This window comes from Mya arenaria, chromosome 17, assembly GCF_026914265.1.
Source record: "Mya arenaria isolate MELC-2E11 chromosome 17, ASM2691426v1".
Classification (NCBI taxonomy): Eukaryota; Metazoa; Mollusca; class Bivalvia; order Myida; family Myidae; genus Mya; species Mya arenaria.
Window position 1 is genome coordinate 30436693 of NC_069138.1, and position 22197 is coordinate 30458889.

Sequence of the window (22197 nt, forward strand, 5' to 3'; positions counted from 1 at the left end):
ATAATGCACTTGGGACAAGTCCTCCAAATAGGGTACGATACCACCTTGGTACGATTTCCTGTTGGTACGACCACTCCTGTACCTTTGCAGACATCCCCTCGATAAAACGGTTTACCACGTGGCACTGATGTTGGTCTCATTGCTTTTCATCTCATGTATATTATTGTCATTCATTACACTTATTATTTAAACCGCATCGTTGTTGTAGAACAACTACTCCATTTTACATGTACGGTCATGGCGTGTCTAGATTGTTATGTTATAGTCTATATTTAAGTATGACAGCTATGTCAATTAATATCTGAAAAATAAACTATTTGATAGACAGCTTCTTGTTATATTTCGAAATCGATTGCCTTCTTTGATGTTAAACACGAAACTAAGGCCGAACTCAAATACTCTTCATTATTATAGTGTGTGCCATGCAGGGGCGGATCCAGGATATGATGTTATAGGGGACGTTACTTAGGGGCGTAAGCTTTTGACTTACGCCCATCCCTCAGAAGTTGGTTTAAAGTGTTGGCAGGGGTTTTGGGGATACTCCCTCAAGAACATTTTCTAGTTATAAATGGTGGGATCTGGGCATATTTTATCTCTTTTTTCTCTTATATTTAGATAAAAAGTGAACATGTAAAGCCGCCCCTGGACCTGCTAGTGCCATGCATATGGACAAATCTTTCGCAAATAAATTTGCTACGCTATTGTTTCAATGTTTCTATAATTGTAAAATTCAAGGGCATTTAGGTCGTGGCCTACGAAATGTAGGTCTCCTATAATACACTTCACAATGGCAAAGGGTATCAATATAAAAAATCCATCATAACTGCTCACTTCATAGTGTTATATATGAACAGGTTTATTATATGAAGATCAAGGGCACGTAACTCTAAGATGAAGAGGTTGTAACTGGCGAAAACTACGACACGCACTAAAAAAAATATGGAAACAAGTCTATCACGTTTCGGAAACAATCCCTCTAAAACTGGAGAGCTATAACGAACATATATGAGGGCAAATAACTCTTTTACGACTTAGCCGTATCTGACAGAAACTGTTTCTGGCACAAGACCCAGTGTCAGTAAACCACGTGATAAGTTACGTCATATATACTACTTCGGAAGGCAACATCATTTGCTTAAAATGAAGTTTCGATCTATCCCCAATAAACTGTGGAATAGAAGTTCGCTCCACAACCCACTTATAACTATTAAGTAAACTTTCGTTTAAAGGGCCAAAACTCTTACACGAATAGTCCACAAATGACGAAAAATGTGTTGAGTGCATCTACACTGCATGATGATCATGTGTACACACGAATAGTCCACAAATGACGAAAAATGTGTTTAGTGCATTTACACTGCATGATGATCATGTGTACACACGAATAGTCCACAAATGACGAAAAATGTGTTGAGCGCATCTACACTGCATGATGATCATGTGTACACACGAATAGTCCACAAATGACGAAAAATGTGTTGAGCGCATCTACACTGCATGATGATCATGTGTACCATGTGTCAGAACAAAACGTCTCACGTGACACTCTTATTCAAAATCACATAAATTTTGACTGATAAACCTTAAACTACTTACTAAATAATGCATTTATAAAAATAATTAATTACTGATAACAAGATTGAAATCTTACATTTAATAGCAGAAAGCACATATTAAATATTAAATGATTGGTGAATGCTGAAAGATTAACTGTTGTCTCATAAGGTAGAAATACCGTGTCTATGTTCATTTCTTTCAAATCAGACTCGGTATCCTTCATACGAACCATTGTTTTCGACGTTTATTTACCCTTTTCGAATATTAAAGCAATCTTATGAATTGTGGTAATTTAAAATCTTATTTACAAGTAAGAGTGCATCTTTAAACTGCGCTCAAAACTCTTGCAACAAATCGACCAACCGATCGACATACCGCATCTTGTACCGCATCTTGGCTCCGATCACCCCCCCCCCCCCCCTTTATGTGCGAGGGGATAATTACTAGATCGCCAAGGACATCATACAAAATATGATAAATATCTTAATGGCTTGTATAATATTGGACAGTGTGGGTTGTTTACTAGAAGACCCCAAACATGGATAAAATATGCTAATAGCAAAATAAGAGTTCCCCGACATCATAAATAAATGACTTCTAATGTCGTAAGATATAATCGTGCTTCATATTGGAAGTTTTCCTAGTCTCAGGAGAGTTATTGTTATTCTACTAATGCTTAGTAAATGTGATAACGTCTTTCTCCGTCACGAGAATTATTTCATTATACTAATGACTTTAAATGTGAAAAGGTCGTCTTCAGTTGAAGTCCTTTAAGCTCACCTGGACACGAAATGTTCCGGCTCAAATCTATACGGAACTAGGGTTTTAGCCAGGATTTCAAACGAAAAGAGTGCTACAGAAAAAGGACAGGGTGCTAAGGAAGAAAACGGAATATTGTGTCTGGTATTGAAGATTATGAATTTCCAAAAATAATAGGAATTGTGCTTAATTTGGGTAATAGTAGGTTTCAAGTACAAAATTATGTTAAGTTTGTATGAATTTATAATGATATTTTAAGCTTTTATCAAAACTAAAGGAATTTTTAATTATCTTAAGATTTTAATTCTATGAAGGCAGGAGGGTACTCATGCTGGTCTCCATGAGGGCAGAAGGGTGCTACCAGAAAAGGACAGGGTGCAGCACCCCTCCATAACTTAATATGATTCAAATTCTTATATGTTTTTACTATATTTAATATGTGTTGATAAAAACTAATAGTCATTTTTTTAAGAAAACTTATTCTAGTGCAAAATATACTTGAGTAAATGTTAAAAACATTGAGTTGTACTCAGTTACAATTTATGCTGTAGAATAAGCTCTTTTAAAAAGGTGTAAAAAATATACGGGTTTTAATAACTTTTAATGTTATGTGGTAAACTTAGTTGAGTCTGAGATTGAGATTTGACTTAAGTATTTTTTGCGATTTTTGAGCGATTAGTACCACCATTTCACTGTCTACTATTGGTAGTGTTTAAAATGATACTCATTGTAAACAACACTTACCACAACATTGGTCTCCCTTGACAACAACAACAACAACTGCAACCACAACAGCAACAGGAAACATTTGACTTCTGGCCCGTTACTGCATTTCTTCAAATGATTCACCCTGCGTCAGGATTGACACCCGCCTTGTATTCTGTTTGCATATATGTAGAAAATAAGCATGAAACAACTCCGCGTCAGACGCCACAAAACTTAGATATACGGCACACACGGTTGACAATTGTTCATGTAAGTTTATTCGTAGTATATGATGTGAGTGATCTATGACCATCGGGGTTCCCTTGTCATGACATGACAAATCTTCCGGGGGGGGGGGGGTTGTCCATAAATATGTAGCATAATAAAATCGCTTGCAATAAAACCGCTCTTCGACGAAATAGAGTTTATCGTCATACCTTATATCGATGATTCAAATGGTCATACATTTATAGTAGGGTTTCATGACTAGGGAACACCTGTGAATATAAATGGCAAACAAATAACTGACTCGAATGACGGAATAATTCGATGTAAACGTCAGATAATCGCGTTGTAATGCAACTGTCCTTAAGTACGCAAAGGCGTTACACGATCTGTTTCTCGGATAATGGAATTAGAAGAAAAGATTAAATGCAATACAAAATATTTGATGCGAGTGAAACAAAGACAATAAGTATTTTATTTTCTCTCGTCGGTGTTCAGTGGAGTATTTTAAGTTGACATATGAATGAATGTGTGAACATAGGACAGTAAGTAATATGGATAAGACCTACATCAAATAGGGCTTAACCCAGTCGCACGCCGTTAAATGGACTTGTTGGGACGCCGGTTGATTAACTTGTGAGGGTGCCGGTTGATGAACTTGTGAGGACGCCGGTTGATTAACTTGTGAGGGTGCCGGTTGATTAACTTGTGAGGGTGCCGGTTGATGAACTTGTGAGGACGCCGCTTGATGAACTTGTGAGGGTGCCGGTTGATTAACTTGTGAGGGTGCCGGTTGATGAACTTGTGAGGACGCCGCTTGATGAACTTGTGAGGACGCCGGTTGATTAACTTGTGAGGGTGCCGGTTGATTAACTTGTGAGGGTGCCGGTTAATGGACTTGTGAAGACGCCGGTTAATGGACTTGTGAGGACGCCGGTTAATGGACTTTTGAGGACGCCGGTTAATTGACTTGTGTGAGGACGCCGGTTGATAGACTTGTGAGGACGCCGGTTAATGGACTTGTGAGGACGCCGGTTAATGGACTTGTGAGGACACCGGTTAATGGACTTGTGAGGACGCCGGTTAATGTACTTGTGAGGACGCCGGTTAATGGACTTGTGAGGACACCGGTTAATGTACTTGTGAGAGGATGCCGGTTAATGGACTTGTGAGGACGCCGGTTGATTGACTTGTGAGGGCGCCGGTTGATGAACTTGTGAGGACATCGGTTGATGAACTTGAGAGGACGTCGGTTAATGGACTTCTGACTACGTCGGTTAATGGACTTGTGAGTTTGCCGGTTGATGAACTTGTGAGGACATCGGTTGATGAACTTGAGAGGACGCCGGTTAATGGACTTCTTAGGACACCGGTAAATGGACTTGTGAGGACGCTGGTTAATGGACTTGTGAGGACGCCGGTGAGGACGCCGGTAAATGGTCTTGTGAGGACGCCGGTTAATGGACTTGTGAGGACGCCGGTTAATGAATTTGTGAGGACGCCAGCTAATGGATTTGTGAGAACCCCGGTTGATGGACTTGTGAGGACACCGGTTGATGGACTTGTGAGGACGCCGGTTGATGAACTTGTGAAGACGCCGGTTGATGGACTTGTGAGGACGCAGGTTGATAGACTTGTGAGGACGCCGGTCGATGGACTTGTGAGGACGCCGGTTGATGGACTTGTGAAGACGCCGGTTGATGAACTTGTGAGGACGACGGAAATGAACTTGTGAGTCTACGTATCCGTACCGCATTCGTGTTTTCTTTCAATCGTTACAATTCATTGTTGAAATGAATGCAACTAAGAACGAAATTTTGGAATGGTTGGAGAGCGAGGAGTCAAAACGACTTCTACCCGGTGCAATCTTATACGGAGTCCTAGCATTTTTCGGACTTGCCGGAAATTCTCTCGTAATCCACGTGTATCGAAAAAGCTACCAAGAATCAAACTTCAGCCTTTTCATCATTGGAGTAGCTGCGATTGATCTTTTCGGTTGTGTTTGGTCGATTCCAGCCGATATTGTGCTTTTATTTGAACAATACACGTTCAACAAAGTTTGGGTCTGTAAAGTTGCACGTTTTAGCACAACGTTCGGAACAACCTCTTCAGCTTTTGTTCTATTCTGCATTTCTGTGGACCGATACAGGAAAGTGTGTAAACCATTTGATTCACAGATCAGTATAACACAAGCAAAACTGTTGTATGGCCTTTCGTTAACTATCGGACTCTTTGTGTCATGGCCAACGTTTTTTGTATACGGCAAAAAGACGTTTATGGTTTATGAGTTTGAAAGAAACGTGACGGCGTCGGAATGTTCAACGGTTGATGAAATGACGAAATCAAGTATTCCTTTTATTTACTTGGCTTTTTACGGGGTGCTGTGCGTGTCAGAGTCGCTGACGGTGCTTATTCTTTATTGTCTAATTGGATTCAAAGTGAAAAAGACAGGAAAGGCGCTTCACCGATATCAGTCGAAAAAGCAAAAAGCCGACGGAAAATGTGAAGATGAAAATAGAAACGATGAACTGAATATGAACGGTCAGAGAAATGGCCTACCCAAAAAGATAAACCATTTGAGTATTATCTCTGGAAGTAACAAACGGACGTACTATTCTGAAGGGAAGCCGAAGCCTGGTACCCGTTCTAGGAACACAACGTTCGTCATGTTTTTGGTCTCCCTGTCGTTCAATCTGAGTTATCTTCCCCATATCACCATCATGGTTCTTCGAGGTCTCTTTCCGGAATATATAGAGTCACTCTCGCTCGAAGGACGAGCGGCGTACAAAATTATAATCAGGTCGTTCTTCTTAAATTGTGCGATGAATCCTCTGATATACGCTTTCTTTAGTCCAAGCTTTCGTCTCAAAGTAATCGAAATCCTTCGCCGAAACTAGTGATCAAGTTATCAATTTCTTCAATTAGATCTATGTTAAGTTTGCGCGGACACACGCATGTAGCAAATTATGAAGAAGGAGGCGAAACTAAGCATTTTAAGATTCAGCAACCTAGCATTATCCCAATCGGAACACCTCGGTCATTTTCCATCGAAAACAATCTCGGATGTATATGGACGGTTTACAATGTTAGAATTCTTTACATTTAACTTCACTGCAGGTGAATCGCGTGGTGATTTTTATATAACAGTTAAACCGAATATATTTACTCTTGGAAATCTTATTTATTTATGCAATATCACACTGGTACTCAATTTGAACTTATTAATACAAAATAAAAGTTTATACTCTACTATTGATTAATACTTAAAAAAATACGAACTACTTCTTACGAAGTTTTTTTCGATGGAAATGGCCGAGGTGTTCCGAATGGCATTATCCACCAATTAATGAATGTAAGGAGTACGCGCAATTCGTCAACACTCATACAGAGGACGTTTTTTTATTTGCCGGAAACTGACAGCGTTTTACAAAGACAAACAATTGAGCATTACCGACATTCATATTTAGTCTTTAAAGTGACACTCTTATTAAAAAGCAATAACTACACATATATAACGAACATATATATTGAGCACTAAACCTTAAACTACTTACTGAATAATACATTTATGGAAAATATTGATTTCTTATAACAAGATTGTATACGTGTATTAACTAGCCGAAAACCCAAAAATATTAAATGATTAGTGAGTGATTAACGATTTACTATGATTTACTATCGTTTCATAAGGTAGAAATACCTTTATTTTAAACTAAACTCGGTATCCTTCATGGGTAACATTATTTTCGACACTTAATAATCTTTTTTGGTATTGCAAACACATACTGTGGTTAATCTTATTTGACAGTAAGAGTTCATCTTTAACGCTGTGTTTAACTAGGCTGCGATGTTGTGATCTGATACTCCTCATCCCCTAGTAATAAGTTGTCACTGGCCGAGCCAATTCGATAACCCATATATTAACCAATTGTTGTACTAAGTATGTTGATAGTTGTGTAATATGGTTGTCTTGTAACGCTATTTCTATTGTGTGGTGTTACTTTGGCATTGATCCTTGCGTCCTGAACCATACTCTTTGTATATGTTTTTAGAGTTCATTTTGGCAACCTACAGAAAATGGAGCGAGCACAGCAAGGCTGTAGGCCGAGAACACTCGCCACATTTTCTGTAGATCGCCAATATGAACTCTTAACTTATTTGGTGTTCGCACTAACTTGACCCACTAGCTCCGCCCTTTGTGAAGTCACGTGGTATTTTGGCGCGAAAGTTAAGCCGTCCAAGCGTAAGTTTCTTTAAATGAATGTCAGTAAATCGTAGTTACTTCACGCAAGCGCAAAGGACAGAGCGTTCGATGGAAAATGGACGACTTTACCAAATCATGTAGAGCGACAAAATGCTCTCCACGAAATGAAAATGTTTGTATTCACCGTCAAATCTGCTCAGACGTCTGCTAGCTGCATGATATAGAGCTACAGTAAATAGGGTAAATCCTCGATTGTCATATGAGCGAAAACAAAATTGAGTTTTAGGTTAATAGGCATGTCACTGTAGTTTCTTTCAATTGCTTTATTGACGAACTTCTTTGGATTCCGATTAGTCATCATTAGTTTTCGAAAACACAAACACAACCTTATTTATTTACATGTGTCAGTTCAATAGTTAATGTTTAAAAGAATGTTTGGAATACGAAGCCTTTGTTTAAAACTAGATATGAAGTGCCATATTAACAACACGCTTATCAAATTGTTCTAGTTTAATCTCAATTGTGGCAATGAATTTTCCACAACGTAGATACACGTTGATCTTTTATCACAAACTACTTTTTTAGATCACTTTAAAGGGACGCGCTCATGTTTTTGGTCCAAATATTAGTACAATTATATTAAAAAAATAAATAGTTTTTTGTGGACTGCGAACCAACGCCGGTAAAATTATCATAGAAGCTTAAATCATTGAAGATGGAACACAGAAAAACAAAGCAGACATCAAATAAATAGTTGAATAAATTTTGGCCGAAAAAAGGAGGCTGTAAAGTGAATTATACAAATATATATTATGCAAGCAGCCTCCAAACACGCCATGTAACACAAGAATTAATCACACAACTAGTAAATAAATATAACTATGATACACAAGCAATATGAATACGAGTAATACAAATGATAAATATTCATAATACATAATCAAGACATATGAACAAGTCACACTTTTATTATTATTGTTATAAGCACAGCACCAAAAAGGCATTAAGAAAAATAAAAAAAAGTAAAAAAAGAGAAGACAAAACCTATCAATTCACTTTGAAAAGGGGAGGGAGGGAGGGATTAATTTAAACTATAAACGATAACCGCTCGGCTGGCGGCGCGCTTAACAATGAAATTAGCACTAAAAACAGCGCCACCTATGACCTAAGAATTATTGGAAAAGGCGTGACGTCAGAGAGCGCTTAATAATTACCGTATTTATGTCTAAATACTTAAGTGAAGAAAAAATAACGCCTAAATCACTAGACCACCAAGGCTTGTACAACAATTATGAATATTTTGACATTTTATCAAAACATTGATAATATCAAGAGATAATGTCAATCAACCAATCACGCAGCAATTAATTGCTCATTATACATAGCTGTTATTAACGCTTATACAAATTGTGGTATTCAAAGACGATATATGAGCAAATATGAACATTTGCTGAAGGGTTCTAGCGATTAGTATCTTAGATGTTTAGTACTCTCATAATGATTTGCCACACTTTATTTCGTCAAACAAAAATGCATTTTCCAAAAGACATAAGCTATTCCCTTTAAATGCATACGATAAATGGTAAGTAGTTTATCAAAATTTTAAAACCTTTGCTGACAGAAAGCTATTGTATGTCTAAGATGTGAATTTAGTTGTAATCTCTGGAATGGAATTTGCTTCATAAATCATCAACCATTTCTCTTTTCTTCTTCTTTTCTTTGTTGATTAAAGTATGCTGCCTCGCAAACGTGCTATAAACGATATTCTATTTGTTTGGGTATGAAAACATGTTTTAATTGACTTCCTACCAATACAGATTTTCTTCTAGAATAAACCTGTGATGTTATTTTAAGATAAATAAACTCTGTTCACGAATTTGCAAACAAACATTTACGTGCATGCAAGATTTAAAGCCTAAGCCAGTGTGCATTATAAAGTATTGCATACATAAAACATGCAATTATATATCAATAGAAAAAATAGATGAAAAGACAACGTAATGTTTGCTAATCCCGTAAGCCACTTGCGGGTAGGTGGGGGGGTGCGCACCCGGCACGCGCGCGCACCCCCTAAATTCGTTTAAGTTTACTTTTTAATTCAATTTTGTAGAAATATACACTATTGGAATAGAAATTGTAAAAATATTCTTGGGGAGCTCCCCCCCCCCCCCCCGCCAAAACACTTCAAACCATATAAATTTCGTTTCTTAGGGAGGGATGCAAGTCAAAAGGTTACGCCCTAGGTTACGCCCCCTCTAACGTCAAATCCTTGAACCGCCCTTGTAAAATGTACGATTTGTCAGTGTACTTTATAGCATTAGCCAATGTTTTCATTATTTAAACACGTCAAACATAAGTGAAATATGAATGTAAATAAGCTTATCTTTTTATATCATTGTGCTTTTTTAAGGTTCAGTGTTAATGCTGTCAAAGTTTTTTGTGTGTATATTTCTTTGATCCAACATCACGAATATACCTGAGTCATTTCTCAATGTTCTACTCATTATAAAATCGCATTCTGTTATAGATTATGTTGATAAAAGTATTTGGTCAATATTTAGAAGAAAATAAATAATTGTTGTGAGAAATACTGCCTTCTCGTTTGTCAAAATAAAATGTCGACCACTAAGTCTAATTGGAGTTAATGTTTATACCGTATTTACTATTTTATAGAGCAATTGTTCAGCAAGCTTCACTTTACCGACCCTACAATACCACTAATGCTATTCCTGTTCATTGTTCTTCACATAATTTAGCTTTCCCGTCGCTCATCGTCCGGCGTCCGTCGTCCTTCCGTCGTCTGTCGACATTTGCTTCGACCGACATCTTCTCCTAAATTGCTTGGCCAATTAATTGCCCTTTTAAAACTGTTCAAATAGATGCATTCCATAAAGAACTGTCGTTGATATGGCAACCGAAGGGAACAATAAAACAAATCTTGGTATAAATCATGAGGCATAACGCATAGATATTGGGTGTGTTACATTGTCTAGTGATTCTATACCAAGTTTGTTCAAAGTATGCCCTTGTTGTCAAAGTTTGTCCCGACACGGGGGTCACAAGTTTCTAACAAACTTATATAGCGAAATCTATATAAGGCCCAGACCCTTGATATTTTGTATGAAGCAACATACAGTGGGCTATCAGTAAGTTTGATCAGATTATGCCTCTGGGGAGAAAACTGGCCACTCCCTGGGGTTCACAAGTTTCCTAAAGACTTAGAAATCTTTGAACGTATTATTGTCTCAAATCGCTAGACCGTGACCTTTAATATTTGTTATGTAGCATCATATGATGACCCTCTACCAAGTTTGTTCAAACTCTGGCGTAAAAGCTGATTCCGCCTTTTTAACCTTATTTTGAAGCTACAGCAATTGAATATGGACCTAGTGTATAGTTTCGAAAATATCAATGTTGTCCTTGGATGACCTTGACTGTGACCTTTTGACCTACTTTCTTATTTTTTGTTGTTTGAGCAATAAAATTAGGACCATATGTACAGGTTTGAAAATAAATATCAATGTTGTGCTTGAATGACCTTAACAACTTCACAATTTGGAAATACTCGATTATCGTGTCATCCCTAGTTGCATTGATATAAACGAAAACGCATTCATTCTCATAAAAAACAACAACAAATGTTTATAACTTTTACTCTGGTGAGCGAGTTAATGCCATTGTGGGCCCCTTGTTATTTTTTCTGGTATTGCCGTATTTCACTTGATGCACAAATCTAAAATTAAAAATATTTTGCATAATATAAATCACTGCAACAATTAACTAATAAAATATGTTTAAAGTATTTGTTTACAACTAATTTCATAACTACTTAAATTGCTTCTAACGATCAAATATCGACGGTAATTGTTTTATTGCGCTCATAACTTTAAATTGCGCCTGGCCGTATGTGAAATTGGTCCGTTCACTATGTATAGAATTTATCTTGTTCACTTTTATAATGGGATTTGCCTCGGATTAAGGACTAATTTGTTGTGATTACAGGATTTAAAACTTAAATCCTCGTTGACTTAAAATGATTAAAGGAACATGATATATTTATATTATTTAAATAGGGAAGCATGCGATGACCATACACTGTAATTGAAAGAAGTAATAATTTGAAAAATTAAAAAAATAGCTTATCATAAATAGAGAATACACAAAGAGTTTGGAAATAATAAAACTATGAACGAATAAATGACTGCACGAACGAACGAACGAACGAACGAACGAACGAACGAACGAACGAACGAATGAATGAATGAATGGACGCGGACGAACAAACCAACCAACCAACCAACGTACCATCGAACGAACGAACGAACGAATGAACGAACCAAACCAACCAACCAACCAACGTACTATCGAACGAACGAACGAACAAATGATTGAATGCATAATCTTGTATATATAAATATATAAATAAATACATAAATAAAGATAATTAAAAAATAAAAATAAAATAAATACATCTAGACATCAATAAATAAATATATAACTATTAACGCATTCTATCATTTATTCACTCCATCCGTCCACTCGTTTATTTAGAAACGTTAATTATCCCTTTAACAATCAGAGAATTCATTGTATACAAATGCGTTCAGACAGAATGAATGGGAGATAAACATTTTCATTTAAGTGGATTTATTGTTCAAGATGTTTGGGCTCTTATCGCAAAACCACACCATTTAAATTACAGATTTCATTTCGACTTTTGATGAGATTGGAACTCGTAAATTTACTTATTCTCATGCATCGAGATTAGAACTTTTAAATCAGGTTTACCTATTGTGCCGAGATATTTACGTTCATGACTGGTGCTTTTTCTGATATATAGCTAAAATGAAACATAAATTATTCATTCGATTTTATTGAACACATTGTGGTTCAGTTGGGATAAGTTGTTGGTTTTATGTGTATGATAATTATGTAACGCACTGGTCATCTGAAATACCAACACAAAAACAATAAGACCACATAAAAAAGTGTCATGTTGGATAGTGATGAAGTTTTCCTGAGACCGAAGTCGGCACCAGCTCGAAATGTCCGTGCACGCACACCCAGGAACGTGTCGCATGACCGAGCACAAGTTCGAAGCGTCTCACGAGCGGAGGACCGAAACGATGATACTTTCGAAGATACAATGAACAAATTCCATACTACGTCACGCATGCACGAACGGTTACGGGAACGCAGGCGAACAGAAACGGACATTATTATAAATGAAAAGCCGGCTGGTCTTCTTGCTATGGAGGTACCGGGCCGTAAAATGAATCGAATTGAGTTAGATAACGTCTTGACGCGCGTGTGTCAGCCGACAGTGGCGTTCTCAGCGCGAACATCGTCAATTCGACGTATCGACCGAAAGGAGATTTACGTTCCTCCTAAACAACGTGTTGTACAGTTGCAGTATTATCCGTTAAACGCTCACAGATTTCGCGGTGACCAGCCGCTCAGTGATGGGGCCATGAGGGACCTTGTCACTCGGCTGTCCTCTTACAACACGGAGAGGTCGCCGCCGGACTCTAATCGAGCAATATCACCAGAGGTGCGCCGTCGAATGGGTTCGCTTTCAAGCTATAGGTGGCGTGGGCTGAAAAATAGCTGACTTGTTATAAGTATTGTCTTATTGAATGTTGTTTTTGTTCCATTCCAATGGAAATTATTTACACAACAAAAGATTGTAAGATGTACAAAGAGCTTTACACCCACAAACATAGAGTAACTTATTTCTAATGATTTAGACACTGAAATTATTTCATGTATTTCGCATTAACTCATTCATTTTCCATTTTCATGGTTTATGTTTTTTAAACTATTACAAATGCAATTGTTTTCATTAAAAAATCTTCCTAAAACACGTGTCATGAATATTGTATTACGTAATTTAAACTTCATTTGCATTTATCGATTAAATGTTTAACTAGAGTGAACTAGTTTATCCTTATTACAATTGTCACTAGCGGATTGAGGGGGGTTGGGGGGTGGAGCACCCCCCCCCCCCTAAATCGTCCAAGTTGACTTTTTATTTCAATATAGGAGAGGAAAAGTAATGAACTACGCCCGAAATGCACCATTTCGGACTAGAAATTGTTAAAATGTTCTTTGATAACGACCCTCAAACCCCATGCCAATAATTTTAACCAAATAAATTTCGTTTCTGAGGGAGGGGCGCAGGTAAAATGGTTACACCCTGTAGTAATGCCCCTCTTACGCCGAATCCTGGATCCGCCCCTGGTTGTATCAAGTAAATTCGAACTAAAATTAAATGAAACGCAATAAAAACTATCTAGACTGTTTATTATCAGCAACAAAACGAAAGTTAAACAAGAGGATGTTTGATTAGTTCATTTAATTGGCGATAACGATATGCAGAATATATAACCAGCATTTTTATAATGGATTGTTTGTATCAACCTTTCACTATATTTCATTTTATACAAATGTATCATACGTTATCGGTTGATACAGGTACTTTCAAACTTTGCTTAAGCTCAGCTTATTATAAAAGCAACATTTTACGGAGATAAGTGATCCGTTTGCGTTTTATCTATGGTTCATTTCCGATGTAAACATAGAATAATGGCTGCTATTTTTTCATAACTTATTAGAATTCAACCTACATTTTAAGCCAGTAAAATTGCAGCTATGCATGTAAGTAATAGACTTATTCATTATGAACTTTACCTTTCGCGGGTGTTTAAAGGTCCGCCTACTGTCAATCATCCGATACACAATCCCTGCGGTAGGTTGTTCGTTGTCAATGTATCAGCCAATGAGGTTGCATTCTAAGTCAGTTCGACGACTTGGAGTTATTTTTAATGATTAAGAAGGCCTCATTCGCTACGCTCACTCCGCCCATTCTTATTCATTCAAAAATTACTTCATGTTATCTAATTATAATTTGAATAATGGGTCAAACGTGATAAAATAGAAATTTTAATCCTACTCTCAGGTTCAAATTCATTCCCAGTGAAGTGTATTTTTGCATAAATAATTAAGATTCATAAGAGTTAAGTCATTAGTTTTAACTGCTAAATTGAAATTACTACGCTACATGCAGCCTGGTTAAGTTTAAGAAATTTTGACATTGTGAACCGTCCATATACATCCGAGGTTGTTTTCGATTGAAAATTGCCGACCTACAATATATTTTATTGTAGGTCGCCCAAATGTGTTGGCCATTGGCAATCAAAGATTTACCCTATATACTGTAGCTCCATATCATGTAGAGCATATATCACGGTGAAAACAAACATTTGTTATCGTGGAGAGCATTTAGTCGATCTACATGATTTGGTAAAGTCGTCTATTTTTCAAAGATCGCTCTGCCCTCTGCGCATGCGTGCTATGATTGGTAGTTAAGGTTGCCGCTGTGAAGAGGCAGTTGAAGCTTACGATTGGAAATAGATGTGTTATCAGCTGTCAAATCGTACTGACATCTATTCAGTGCACATTTAAAATATTTCTGTGACAGTATTGAAATACAAATCTCATTTACGTTTCTTCCTTTAATATTCTCTTTATAATATACAACCGATCAAGCAAATTCAATTAAAAAATGTGCAATCTTTTGTTGATCATTTTGAACATAAAACCTGACGAGATCATCCCAGAAAAGCTCTGTACAATGCAAACTATGGTGGCAAATAACTGCCGTTCGTGTTAACCACTTAGCTATACATGCAGTCCAGATTCAGGTGCTAACAGGTTAACTACTGATGCAGTTATGGTTTGCGAATTCCACTTAATAAGTAACATACTAACTGGTTAACGCAATAAGATTCGTGTTACAACTTAGCTATACATGCAGTCCAGATTCAGGCGCTAACAGGTTAACTACTGATGCAGTTATGGTTTGCGAATTCCACTTAATAAGTAACATACTAACTGGTTAACCTGTTAATGTTATACAGCTGAAATAGGGTAATAGGTGGCAGTTCTTGGCACATTTAAGCCTGTTTTTAGTGTTATGCTTTTTATCTTATTAAAAAGGTCACGCTAATATTAACTGGATAGCTAGATAATTATCGCGAAAATTAAGTGGTTAACACGAAACAATTCGCGAATGTTAACAGGTTATCTTACGGCAATTATATGCCACCATAGCAAACATACCTAGGTAATTCTAAGAACCTATATGCCACCATAGCAAACATACCTAGGTAATTCTAAGAACCTATATGCCACCATAGCAAACATACCTGGGTAATTCTATGAACCTATATGCCACCATAGCAAACATACCTAGGTAATTCTAAGAACCTATATGCCACCATAGCAAACATACCTAGGTAATTCTAAGAACCTATATGCCACCATAGCAAACATACCTAGGTAATTCTAAGAACCTATATGCCACCATAGCAAACATACCTAGGTAATTCTAAGAACCTAAATATCAACATTTTGCTGATTTCTAAACGAAAAGTAATATAAACGTTTATGTTTCGGTGCTTTTACATTGTTGTTCAAACATCAATCTAATTCAATTGCTTTTAAAGCCACGAAAATTTACCATCGACCGACAATCATTTAATGAAACTAACGCCTGGGCGGTTTGAATTCCGCGCCAAAATACCACGTGACTACGCAAAGGGCGGGGCGAGTTGGTCAACTATGTGCGAACACCAAAATGTTAGTGTTAGACGATTTACAGAAAATTGTACGAGCTTTCTCGGCCTTCGGCCTCGCTACATCCGCTCCATTTTCTGTACATCGCCAAAATGAACTCTAGCATATATACATAGACAACAGTGATACGAGCAAAACCGTCGAAAATCCATAAAAATATCTTAAATGGACATTGTAAATCATACAAACATAGTGTAACCTTCTGAAAGAACGGGAAATAAATAATCACAATTTAATCGCAAGGAACGGGTGGATATTTTACAGCCCAATACAACAGTTAAATTGATTGATGCGTTTCATTGTCAAAAAGTATGTCTTGTTCAATAACATATCAGTGTAGAACATGTTTGCACATTTATTTTGCCAATGAGTCTGTATTTTGCCGTGCCATTGGTCGGAAACTTTGTCTCTTCGCCCGATAAAAAGAGATGGCGTTCGAACACAAAGTCGTACCACTACGAAATCGAACCAAATTTTAGCAACACATCAACATTCAATACGCCCGGAAATGACATCACTGACGTTGATTCCTATTTCCGGTTATTAAGTTATCATAGGTCAAGACTGTAATAAAATCACATCTTTGTACACTTGCGGGTTAGTTTACAAATTTTTTCGTTTATCCAGAGAATACCTATCTATGGTTTGCCTCGAGACGACCTCTCAACCGATTAAAAACGTAATGATATCAAGCACATTAAAATGGTTAGGTTGACGGTCGTCCTTTCCAAAAAACAGGTAGTGTATCTAGGTAGGCTTTTATGTTCTTTTTATGTTACTTTTTATAAAGCTTTATGTAACAACGTTACTGTCACGAGTTGGTTATAGTGTTCAAGTAATCATTATATCATTATTTCTATGAAAATACACATATTAAAGCACATACATGTACGCATTTTTAACCAACAAACTAGGTAGGTGGGTAGGGTCGAATAACCCCCAACCATTATATATATTTCCGTGAAACATTATATTTAAGTTAAAGAAAGTACACAAACAAATGAAACATTGCACACTTTTATTTTGTTTTCTTTTTACACCCCATAGCATCAAATGACAGTCTCAAAACATGCCTTTCTTGGGAGGAGGTGCGAGACAGCCTGCAAAATCAATCAAGAATATGTAATGATAACAATAGTGGTATTGCTTGGAGACCCTTTTCGGTAAGTATAGAAAGGACGCATCTTTGCTGATTACGAATACGTTTTTTTAATGACAGGGCTGGTATTCAATATTCAGATTAAGTTAATCTTATGGTCATACATCATTGACTTCATTCACTCTATTAGTCAGTTATGTATACTAAGTAATCCGATTAGCTACATCGTATTTAGAGCCAATTAAGACCAATATTGAATACCAGCTCTGACTAATATAGATTAAGAGAGAGTTAATCAAGATGAAATATTATTTTTTGCTTGAATGAGAATAGACAATGAAACAGAAGGCGACGCTGGTGTGTTATATTATTTATAATATTTTCAACCATTCAAAAATACCACAATAAAATGGGCTGCCCAGCTGTTAGCTATGACTAAAATTGCAAATGTGGTTATCGAATATAATTTTATTTACATGTTAAGTGACCTTAAAATATATACTTTTTTAGAATACATGTATAACCATTTAAACATCGCGTAGCTATATGAATTATGGTGTGACGTCATCGAATTATAATTAAGTCAACGTACTGCAAAACAAATAATCTGGGCCTAATTTCTCGAAACTTCTAAAATTAGGCTAATCTCACTTTTTTGTTTCCCTATGATTTGTGTAGTATTTACTTTTTTAGAGATTTTAAACTTAAAATAGGAATTATGCTTATGATAATCCCATTTTTTTCATGTATAAAAATAAATTTAAGTATGCATTTTGGCTAAGTAAAATAAGCTACTTATAAGCTGTTATTATAAGCCAGTTCAGCTTAAGATGTTTCAAGAAATTGGGGCCAGCTGTGTATAGACAAAGGATATTTATATGATGAGTTTGTACTATTAACATAAATGCCTCTGTATTCCGAATTTGCAGTCAACCTGGCAAGACGAACACACATTTAGAGTGTCTTATAATTTTCACCCGACACATTCCGGTATATTTTTGCCTACGGTCCATTTGGGAACAATTTAGGAAGAATTGATTGAATGGATTATAACAGCTAAAACGTTAACTGCTTAAGACGGCTTGTACAATGTCATAATTATCGATGCTACAATTTAAACTGCAGAAATAAGCTTAACAGCCATAAACTGAATATTTAAGTGGATATAGACACCAGGATAAAGGTCTTACACACAAGGATAAAGACCAAAAGAGAGACACACAACGTCACAAGGCGACACACACATATTACATATATGCTAAGAATCAATTATGTAAGGGTTATCGCCTTGGAATTAATAGTAAAAACTAAATTACTCACACTTGTCCAACCAATTTTGAATAAAAAAAATCATGAAATGTAAATATGTAAGCCACATCGTAGCTAGCACCAACCGTACAGGTTACCTTGTGCTTGCGGGATCCTAAGCAAATCGCCAAGGCGAAGTCGGAACATGTTGGCGAGAACTTCGTCGATTTTCTGGAGACATTTAGGGTTGGGCTTGGGCAATCGCGTCTGCACCTCGAGCCAGGGATCCTCACATTGGTCGCCTAATGCGCTGCGCCGTGTGCAGCCCCAATCAATGCTGAAACATTTGTAATCGGTGGCCACTACCTGGTTTTCTCCACTCAGAACGCTTCCTGAAAATATATGGACCAATGGCACCGCGCTAATACCATACTAATAGTGCATATAATAGTGTACGCCGCGCGAATACCATACCAATAGTGCATATAATAGTGTACGCCGCGCTAATACCATACTAATAGTGTAGGCCGCGCTAATGGCATACCAATAGTGCATGAAATAGTGTAGGACGCGCTTATACCATACTAATAGTGCATATAATAGTTTACGCCGCGCTTATACCATAAAAATAGTGCATGTAACAGTGTACGTCGCGCTAATACCATAAAAATAGTGCATGTAATAGTATACGCCGCGCTAATACCATACTAATTGTGCTTATAATAGTGTACGCCGCGCTGATACCATAATAATAGTGCATATAATAGTGTACGCCGCGCTAATACCATAATTATATTAAAAAGAATAGTGTACGCCGCGCTTATAACATAATAATAGTGCATATATAGAGTTGTGTACGCTGCGGTAAAACAATAATAATAGTGCATATAATAGTGTACACCACGCTTAAACCGTACGACTATAGCATAACATAGTGTTTTGAATCGTATAATATAATAATATGTGTCTTAAAACGCACTTATCTCTCGCAAACTTTAATAAATCATTAGTAAGACTTATTGTTACCTGACGTTACGCACGTTATTCGTTCCAAAGGGAAAATAAACTCACAAAAGTATGTATTAAGCCTGCATTTCTTAACGAATTTAATCTTAATCTATTAAGATTCTATAAAAAAAATCAGTAATAAAACTGGAATAAGATGGAGTTCTAATAAATAAGGTTTACAGGATATCCCGTTATTACACATTTCCGGTGAGTTTAAAGAAAAGTAACATAATAATAATATATGTGAATCGAATTCAATGCAACTTTGCCATAACGTTGATACAGATAGCTCAATAGCGTGTTGATTTTTCAAATAATATCGAAAGCAACTGTCTCTCTATCTCATGCAGAGTTAAGGTCTCGTATATAATTTGCCTTAAATATTTGTTGAAAATTACAAACATCACCAACTTTTCTGACAAACCTGTTTTCATGCAACTCGAAACTGTCGGTGGGGAATTAATCAAACGTGATCTTGATCGTGTAAGAGGTGTCTCAATGTAACTGGTACTCAGTTGTGTTATCCTTATATTTTTTCTTGAAGGGATTGTATGTGTATAGGAAAAAATAATTAATAATAATAATAATAATAATAATAATAATAATAATAATAATAATAATAATAATATTAACATATCAAGCTTATTTTTGGCCTTGAAAGGGCATTTGATCAACTAAAGAACAAACAATAAATATACTGCCATAACGTTATTTTAAATTGGATTATATATTATATACGTAAAATACTCTTTCAAATGGAATCATATTTGGCCTTGATGTATCAAAGATCAACAGTAGCGCCAGAAGCTCAATACACTGCAGGGGAACCTTAAGGCCTAGTTTAAGGAATGTTTGGCATGATAATTCCTTGCTGTGCATATCCTGCCAATCGCCCTGGTGTCACAGTTAGGGCCAATTTCCTGTGTATTGGTTTATTGGCTCAGGGCCATTTCGGGTCCATTTTTATAAAAATACATCTCAAACTGCACAGCAGGATACTCAGATTTGAGATCAGATCAGCCAATTAGGCAATAAGATTAAGATCAATTAACAGATGTTGTGTACTAATACACGTATTTTTTTTTTTCTTTTTTTTTGGTGGGTCACTTATAGAAGGCTTAAACTAGGCCTTTAAGGCGGTCGGGAGCAGTCAAACTAATGGTAGGAGATGATCTATATGCATGATCAGAAACAGTCATGCTTTGTCCGCCCGGTTAGCTCAATCGGTAGAGCGTTGGACTGAGAATCGGATAACCCGGGTTCGATTCCCGGGCGGACCAGGTCACTTCTGTTGTGATTGGTTATGAAATCCTTTCTACGACCATTCGCACTGTACCACTGCCCCTGGCATGTACGGAAGTTGTCAGTTCCTTGCAGAGGTGACGGCACCTAGTACTGGTTAACCGCCTGATAAACTGCCCAGGATAGGTGTGCGGTGGTTAAACCGTCACTCTGGGACCCTTCAATGTGCTCACGCCGGGACGTGGAGTATAAACTACTAACACCACCACAGTCTTGTCAAGAAAAGAGATGATCTGTATATGTATGATCGGGAACAGTCATGTTAAAGTTACACTCTTATTCAATATTAATGCATACACATGTATAACAAAAACATAAATTAAATTTTGAGTGATAAACCTTACGAAATAATGCATTTATGGAAAATATTAATTACTGAAAACAAGTTAATAACCGTGTCTTTAATAGCTGAAAACGAAAAAATATTAAATGATTGGTGAATGCTAAAATATTTACTGTGATCTACTATCGTCTCATAAGATTAAAATAGCGTGTTTTCTGCACCTTAATTTCAAATTAAACGCAGTATCCAAGAACCAATGTTTTCGACATTTATTAATCCTTTTTGGTAAATTAAAACAATTGTATTAATTATGGTAAATCTTATTTGGGAGTAGTAGTGCATATTTAAGGTAGGAGAGGATCTATATGTATGGTAAATGCTAATCATACGAAATTAGGACAAATTTGAGATCAATTCTATGTCAGAAATTTCCTTAAAGGGCTCATTTAATTCTTCTATAAGTGACCCCCGCCCCCTCCCCCATAAAACAACAAAAAAAGCCCGTTCTATTATAGAAATGGACCCTAAATGGCCCTGAGCCAATAAACAAATAAACTGTGTGACATCAGTGCAATTAGCAGGAGATGCACAGAAGGGGATTGTCATGCCAAAAATTCCTTAAACTTTTCTTACCGATGGTATCGACGAGTTTGTATACACCTGGCTGCTTGGTCGGGTACAGTGTCTCAGTGACCGTTGTGCACTGGCCGTTTGATCTGAAATAGTAAGACCTTCGGTGTACGGATGACTTTCCACAATCATGTATGTGTAAAAAGCTCATTTTAGTATGCGGCCGGTCCGGGGACTAGTGGCGGGACCCACTGCTTGCAAGATATGTGATGTACGAACTGAGCTTACTAACCAAAAGTACCCTAGTCCATAGAAACAGCCGCTTCAGAGTCTTTGACAATTTTTGATTTGCGGAACAAATTGAATATTCAAATTATAAAATATTCCCTGAATGCGCATTATTGTGGCTAGGAGAACCCATATACTCTCTAACCTGTGCGACAATGTAACGTTTCTTACACCCATCTGTACTTGAATTCGTCCCTGAAATCCGACGACAATAACAACCGGTGGCTATTTTCATCGATAGTCCGGTGGCGCCGGAAAGAAGGAAATATACCAAACTCCCCACATTTTTTAGTTTCGATCTTAAACGGGGAT

The 22197-nt window shown here is 36.8% G+C and overlaps 2 protein-coding genes and 1 non-coding gene across 3 annotated transcripts; 2 read left to right on the top strand and 1 right to left on the bottom strand.

The window, feature by feature from the left end:
* Positions 1 to 4207: 4207 nt before the first annotated feature.
* LOC128223369 (uncharacterized) lies at positions 4208 to 5002 on the bottom strand. The gene has a single exon (XM_052932648.1). The coding sequence runs from the start codon at positions 5000 to 5002 to the stop codon at positions 4208 to 4210; it is 795 nt and encodes a 264-aa protein (XP_052788608.1).
* A 37-nt stretch (positions 5003 to 5039) lies between these two features.
* On the top strand, positions 5040 to 6143 carry LOC128223370 (nematocin receptor 2-like). Its single transcript, XM_052932649.1, has one exon. The coding sequence runs from the start codon at positions 5040 to 5042 to the stop codon at positions 6141 to 6143; it is 1104 nt and encodes a 367-aa protein (XP_052788609.1).
* A 14507-nt stretch (positions 6144 to 20650) lies between these two features.
* Trnal-gag (transfer RNA leucine (anticodon GAG)) lies at positions 20651 to 20727 on the top strand. The gene has a single exon. It is a non-coding gene; the product is annotated as a tRNA-Leu (tRNA).
* The last annotated feature ends 1470 nt before the right edge of the window (positions 20728 to 22197 follow it).

Coding starts and splice junctions, on each gene's coding strand:
- LOC128223369 (XM_052932648.1), bottom strand. CDS start 5,002: ATGCGGTACGGATACGTAGACTCACAAGTTCATTTCCGTCGTCCTCAC.
- LOC128223370 (XM_052932649.1), top strand. CDS start 5,040: ATGAATGCAACTAAGAACGAAATTTTGGAATGGTTGGAGAGCGAGGAG.